Below are 7,029 nucleotides of genomic sequence, written 5' to 3' on the forward strand. Positions count from 1 at the left end.
GATAAAATCGTCAACTTTCTCATTGCACGCTGTCAATCGTGTTTCTATAGTTCAACTGGACAAGCGACGGGATTAGGCGTCTCGTAGACTTCTACAGAGAAAACGAATTTCTACACAACCCAAAACACCCACACTACAAGCGCAAGTCTTTGAGACGAGAGAAGCTGCAGGAATTAGCAGGAAAACTTGGTTGTTCATGTAAATATTAAGAGGAAGTCTTGTACGTATTTACGTGTTGGCCCGCTTTCTTTGGCCGTGTATTTGCGCATTTGAGCGCATGCATGTCTCTCACTGTACAGGGTGTATGCTATAAAAGGTTAGTGACATTTTCGCGCGTGACACTATATCTATTTGAGAGACGGACTTGGGCTGCCATACAGTGAATCACTTATGCCAGAGAAACCTACGAAAAAATTGTGGTTACCATTCACTGCGTAATAAAATAAACACGGCCACGGAAACTTTCGTCTTCATGTGTTTCCTATGCGCAATACCGATGGATGGAGGTGAAAGTTTGCATGGTCATATTTATTTTGTTACACAGTGCTAGGTAACCACAATCGTTTCGTAGGTTCCTCTAGCATAAATTATTCACTTTGAGGCAGAGGAAGTCTTTTCGTGATAGAGGTATAGCATCAAGGAGGTATCACTTCTTGCACGAAAATGTGACTGACCTTTTATAGCATACACCTTGTACTTCACCAGCTCCCGTGGCTCAGTGGTTAGCATTCTGGCCATGTCACGTTGAGACTGGGAGGTATCCGGGTCGAATCCAGGCGCTGGCTGTGCTGCCTGGGGTTTTTCCTGGGTTTTCCTCAGACACTTACAGGCATATGTTGGCACAGTTCCGTTAGAAGTCGGCCCAGGACGCACATTCCTCCAGAGCGTCAGTCGTGACGTTGCCCACTTCTGTGAGGCCGATATGTTTCACCAGCAGCATCACCACCACCACCACTGTACTTCTACATACTTTCTTCCACTCTAGTACATGGCAAGAGTACTTTCTTCACAACAGTTTAACAAGCATGGCAGCCCAGAGCCTAAAATACATTCCTGCACACAACAACTCCGTATTTCTGAGGTGTTTGTATACCCTCTGTACTCTGTGCGTCACTGATAAGAACATGATTTTCTTTGCAGTGGAATGTATCAAATCAAAATTTCACACACTCAGAACGTATTTCATGCGAGAGTGGGCGAAGGTGGAGAAAAGCGAAAAGTCAGGGGCGGGAACCAGTGACGTATACGTCTCGAAATGGGACCTTTTTAGTGAGCTCCTTTTTCTAAAATCTGGCAATGCTGTTCGCTCGTCATCATCAATCCCAGACATGGGCACTTCCACAGCAACACAAGTAAGCACACTGTACAGCATGCACTCGGTAAGAGCAACTAGTAGCCAGGCACCAGTGCTAGCAATGCACACATTCCATTCCATTCCTTCGAGTGGAAAGGTGTTTTCAATTCCTATCCTGTTCATCCAATTCCGGAAACAACCTACTTGTGGACAGTTCTGTAATGTGCCAGAAAACAATTGTAGCAGCAGTGGCTACAGCAAACCTTGGCTGGTATGGAAACTGCATTTGGCACCAGTAGCAAGCAGGGTCCCAGTGGGTATCCTTTTTTCATGGCTATTTTTGATCAAATCCTAGAGCTTTCATAAGGGCATGCACATAACTTCACCTGTTCCATTCTGACAAAAAAAGTGGCAAATTATCCCGTTACAGACCTACTATCGCAGTCCCCATTTTATTCAAATTTTGTCCCATGTTCTGAAGAAGGGGAGGGATTCCAGAATCATACCAATGGTAGAGTGGCAACTTCAAAACCCTGCCTTGGACTATATAATATACACACTCATGCAAGGAATAAAAGTATACAAAAGCATTAAAGTTCACTTAAAGTATTAAAGTATATGAGGTGAAAAAGTACCGGTAAAGCACCATACACTGAGCCTTGGAAAGTGTCCTACACAGAGTGCTTTCAATAGAGTATTAAGTTATGCACAAGTCTGCTCTGATGCCCATTGTAACGAGATTACATTTTTACGAGATTGTTATTAAATAATTCATTTATTTTCATACTACAGGGTAGGCGTTCTAAAAGGTCAGTCACATTTTCGTGGGTGACGCGATACTGTTGCCTCAGAGCAAAGAATTTATGCCAGAGAAACCTATGAAAAAAATTGTGGTTACAAAGCACTGTGTAACAAAATAAATACGACCACGAAAACTTCCGTTTTCATTCATCGGTATAGCGCATAGGAAATGCAAAAAGACGAAAGTTTGCGTGGTCATATTTTTTTACGCAGTGCACAGCAACTGAAATTCTTTTGTACATTTCTCTGGCACAAATTATTTACTGTGTGGTAACGGAAGCCTGTCTCTCAAGTAGATGTAGCGTGACACGCGAAAATGTGACCTTCTATAGCACCCACCCTGCATATACACAATTCAAACGAGGACCTTTTCAGCAGGGAAAAGTAAACAAAAAAATTTGTTGCAGGAATGTGCAGGGATGTCACAAAGCGACAACTTTCTGACACTTGGTAGTGGAAGCGAGGATGTGGAGGATGAGGAGGAGGCCCTGCCATCAGCAAAGAAGAAGACATCTGGCAATATTCGTGAAAGGGTATTTGAGGAAGCCTTGAACAGACTGGTGGGTGAGGCCACTCCTCGGGACGCAGACACTGCCTTCGGCGAAGCTGTGGCGGCCAGCATAAGGGACCTGGATCAGTTAAGAAAGGACATGGTCAAGGCTAAAGTAATGGAACTGATATTTCAGCTAAAACATAATGTGCAAGTCATCCACCAAGCTACATAATGTTATTTATTCTTCGGTGCATACCAACTGTGGAAACATGGGGTACAGTGAATCATGTGGAAGCATTCTACAGCACAAATATCTGCAGTATGTCGTGCTGAGTTCCTGTACCCATATTTGTCTTTTATATTTTTCTTCTCTCAGTTCTGAGAGATAGATTTCAGTATTTGCTACATGTGCCTTGTGTTCTAGTCAAGTTTTTTGACAGCTCAATATATGTAGCCATCTTTTTCATTTTTCTTCTCTCTGTGTTGAGAAAGAGGTTTGGAGGTTCTAGTCAAGTTTTTCGACACCTCTCTACATGTATTCGTCTATTTTATTTTTCTTATCTTAGTGCTGAGACAAGATTTTCAGACATACTGGAAGAAATTTTTATTAAGCAGTTTATTGAGAAGTTTTTAAAATGCTAAGTAAATAAAAAATATTTTGATTACCTATAAAGTGTGATGCCTGTAATATAGGATATTGATGTGCTGCCTTACCCTCAGAAGTTATACAAATTGTCATCCTGCCAGGGAACGCTGCCTTCATGCACGAAGTAATCCTGCAGCTCATCCCTGAACTGGCAGGCCTCCGTCGACGCATGCATGCCACGGTGCTGAAATGGCTCCAGACACCCTCGGCCTGACGCAGTGTCCTGCAGTACTGGCGTGTTGCTGTCCTGCATCACTTCATGTGCTTTCAGGAAATTGTGCACAGAACAGGAGGCCAGCACAAGCTTGGTTGCATTCCCTGGTGTTGCTTGTATGCGCTTCTGGAGTATCCTGAATTTCTGGGACAGCGTGCCGAAGTAGCACTCTACCATCCTTCTTGCTGTAGAGTGCCTGTGTAAAGTATGCCACAATGACAATTACTTCGCTATTGTATCCCTTTATATGTGTCTTAAGATGTACCTATAGTTGTACACTAGTTGTCCGTGTGTCATGCTGTTGCCCCGTATGGCCGCATTAGATTGCAGGTTAATGAAAATGCTCCATCCCCAAGGAATACGTAGGGCAATGGCATTTGCCTCCCTGGAACATATATCATTTATAAATTGATTTCATGCAAGGAATAGGGCTCGTGCATTGTTTTTACATTCCCGTTTGCCCCTCACCTGGAAGCGGTTCATTAGGTGGAAGTATCAGCTCTCCGTTCACCGTTTTCTGGTGAAAGGGTGTTCGCTTGAATACTGCGGAGTCATGAACCCTTCCATTTGTCCCAGCATTGACATAGAGTGCCTGAAAATATAAAGTGCATTGAACATTCATTCATTGGTAACAGAAGCTAGCACCCCCAAATTTACTCAGTAATCTCTCTGTAATCCCCATTTTTACCTTCCCGTCTGCATCAACAACTGCCAAAAGTATGATGCTGAATTGTCTCTTGTAATTATAGTAATAGGATCCACTGTTTCTGGGGCAGTAGATTGTGATGTGTTTCCCATCGATTGCTCCGAGACAATGTGGGTAGTAGCACGTGGAGTTGAACTTGTTGGCGACGTCGAGCCACTGCTCAGCCGTGGAAGGCAGCTTTATATACCTGGAATGTCATGAGCAGTATTTGGAGGCAACTGTGCAATGTTCACCTGTACAAACTTGAGATTTCTACTCTGAGGGTAAATAATTGATGCAAAAATACTTACTTGTGTCCCAAAATCTTGATCAATGCAGAACATGTCTCATAGACAATGCTGTGCACTGTACTGACACCCATCCGGTACTGATAGTGTAGGGACCTCATTGACTCACCTGAAAAGATGAGGCACACTGAAGTAAAAGCTGGAAAATATGTACGGTCTTCTTAGTCGAAAATCATCAGTTTCATGACGAAAACCCGAGACTGGGAAACTTATCTGTATCATCAGTTTAACTATTTGCAAACTCTGGTGGTTTCATGTTCCACATAAGCTGGCTGATGGAACAAATCCCAGCAAAGACTAGCTCAGATGGATACACCTGAAATCAGCTTTGATGGATCCAGCTGTAATTGTTTCAACTGGATGTTATCCAGCTTGTACCGACTGTACAGTTCTGCTGGAACTTTTTAACTGGATATTATGCAGTTTAATTAAACCAGTTGTACATTGACTACAGTTCTGCTGGAACCATCTCAGCTGGCCAGATTTCCTGCTTAGGCCACCTCAGCTGGTTTCCTGTGGTAAGTTAGAACAAGTTCAAACCCACAAGAACCATTCAGAACCAGCATGATCCCTAAGTGGTTCCAGCTTGTGATTTTCGACTGGGTTATACATGCACACGCATGAAATACGTGTTGCTATCCAGCCAGATGGTGTAGCCAGCTTTCTTGAATGACTTTCTTTATTTTATTTTCTCAATTGCTCATCGGTAAAGATCGTACCTGTAGCGAGGAATCGAAGAGTGAGGTCCAGGCGCTCTTCCGGCTGTATGCTTTCGCGCATATTTGTGTCCTCCTTTTGGATGTGATGCTTCACCATACGTAGAAGTTCCTCGAAAGAGTCTGGGGTCATTCGAAGGTAACGACGGTACTCGAAAGGGTCCTCAATAATATCATCGATGAGGTGATGATGGGCCCCGTACGACTCCCTTCGCATACCGAGCTTCTTCACCCAAGTCGTCCGCGCTTTCTTTGGTCGATCCTCCTCTGAGAGGAGCATAAGAAGCACGGCTGCAGCCCTCTGGGCACTGGAATCGCTCATTGTGATTCTGGCAAAACTTTATGAAGCAAGCAGCGCAACGCCTACAACTTTCGGGATAAGCGCGCGGCAAAACTGGAGCGCGAAACGCAAATCCAGCGGGCTTCCGCACGATTGGATAAGAATGATGATAATGATGTTTCCCCCCGCCATCTTACGGCCACGATGAGCACTACGAAGCTCCAAGTTGCCCGCCGTGTGAAAGGATCCTTCTGCGTGCAACTTCAGTTGCGTGCAACCGTCGTGAGAACGAAGTTGCAGCAACAAGTTGCACCGTGTGAATCGACCCTAATTCCTAGCAGGTATTCTGCAACCAACACCGTGCCTGGTTCCGAAGATCCTGAGTGGCTTGCATCGCGGCGAAGTGTCCTAGATTCTACAGCACGATATTATCACCTCATACTTCCATTGGTCGTAAACATAAAACGTTCCATAGGTCGTAGAAAGAGTGAACTCGTCTTTCGACGTCCTTTTGCCTTTGGGACATTAGAGTAAAAGTATTTGTTGCGGTGTGTATGATCTGGTGCACATTCATTTCGCTCGTGCTATAGCAAGCTACGGGGGGGGGGGGGGTCAGACTGACCAAAGGTCGGCTTGCTATTCCTAAATCAAAATATATCACAAAGATGGAGTAAAACCAAATATAAGATGATGACGGTGGCATGATGTGTAGATGACATGAAAGATCAACTCATAATTTTCTCATGACGTCTGTCGTGTGGAGGAAGTCGAGGAAAGCTCGAGTGACGTACCACTGACGGGAGTGTCGCACAGGGCCAAGTATACAGGAAGGTCTATGTGTGTGTGTGTCCCAGAGCAGTCAGGCGTCCTTTGAGATTGTCGCGAGCAGTGTCCTAACGTCTGCAGTGCGGTAGTAGACGCGCTCTGTCTGCTTCTACCCTACACGTTGCGCATGCTGAGGAGCTCAGTTGGCCCATCTTGTATAGCAGTGACGGTGTTCGGGATACTTTTAACCGTAAGCGGTGTACGATAGTTTCTTCCCTTCGGGTGAGCCGCAGAGTGGTCGCGTATTCCATCTTCGGGTCGATGGAGTGTAGGAGCGTGTTTTCAGGCACAGCATTTTCTATGAAGTGTAGTGTATTGCGAGCGCAGAGCCGCTTCACCTGAATTCTGCTGGCGGACGACGACATCGGTACTCATGCAATTAGCTCACCTTTCTCATGAGGGCGGCGCGCAGCGTCATCAGCATATGCGTTCCCGTGTAGGCCGATATGGCCTGGCACCCACTGGAACCAGACACTGTGGCCTGAGGCGAGTAACTCGTTGTAGCGCTTTGCGATCCTTGTGCAAATATCGTTAATTGTATTAGCACAGTATGAAGCCATCACCTGTAATGCTGTCTTGCTGCCAGTGATAATCGTCCAAATGTCCGCTGATGAACGCGATATGTATCACAATGCTGCGTAGATGACGTAGAGCTCCGCCTTTGTGGAGGAAGCTTAAAGGAACTATGAAATTTCCCGAACCCCCTTCCTCTTTTTCGCTGGAAACTGTTCTTCCCGTCGAGAAACGAATATGCCACAAATTTTTCC

The 7,029-nt window shown here is 45.0% G+C and overlaps 1 protein-coding gene and 1 long non-coding RNA gene across 2 annotated transcripts; one reads left to right on the forward strand and one right to left on the reverse strand.

Moving 5' to 3' along the window:
* Positions 1–2,617: 2,617 nt before the first annotated feature.
* On the forward strand, positions 2,618–3,726 carry LOC135399527 (uncharacterized). Its single transcript, XR_010424322.1, has 2 exons — positions 2,618–2,760; positions 3,336–3,726. It is a non-coding gene; the product is annotated as an uncharacterized LOC135399527 (long non-coding RNA).
* Positions 3,727–3,741: 15 nt separating this feature from the next.
* On the reverse strand, positions 3,742–5,479 carry LOC135400452 (uncharacterized). Its single transcript, XM_064632283.1, has 5 exons — positions 5,161–5,479; positions 4,445–4,550; positions 4,137–4,341; positions 3,917–4,040; positions 3,742–3,833 (listed from the first exon to the last, which is right to left on the reverse strand). The coding sequence occupies exons 1-5, from the start codon at positions 5,477–5,479 to the stop codon at positions 3,742–3,744; spliced, it is 846 nt and encodes a 281-aa protein (XP_064488353.1).
* Between the last annotated feature and the right edge of the window lie 1,550 nt (positions 5,480–7,029).

Source organism: Ornithodoros turicata, chromosome 7, assembly GCF_037126465.1.
Source record: "Ornithodoros turicata isolate Travis chromosome 7, ASM3712646v1, whole genome shotgun sequence".
In the NCBI taxonomy this organism is placed as follows: Eukaryota; Metazoa; Arthropoda; class Arachnida; order Ixodida; family Argasidae; genus Ornithodoros; species Ornithodoros turicata.

Coding starts and splice junctions, on each gene's coding strand:
- LOC135400452 (XM_064632283.1), bottom strand. CDS start 5,479: ATGAGCGATTCCAGTGCCCAGAGGGCTGCAGCCGTGCTTCTTATGCTC. Junction 4,551..5,160: donor TCTTCGATTCCTCGCTACAG/GTACGATCTTTA, acceptor TCATCTTTTCAG/GTGAGTCAATGAGGTCCCTA. Junction 4,342..4,444: donor ATCAAGATTTTGGGACACAA/GTAAGTATTTTT, acceptor ATGACATTCCAG/GTATATAAAGCTGCCTTCCA.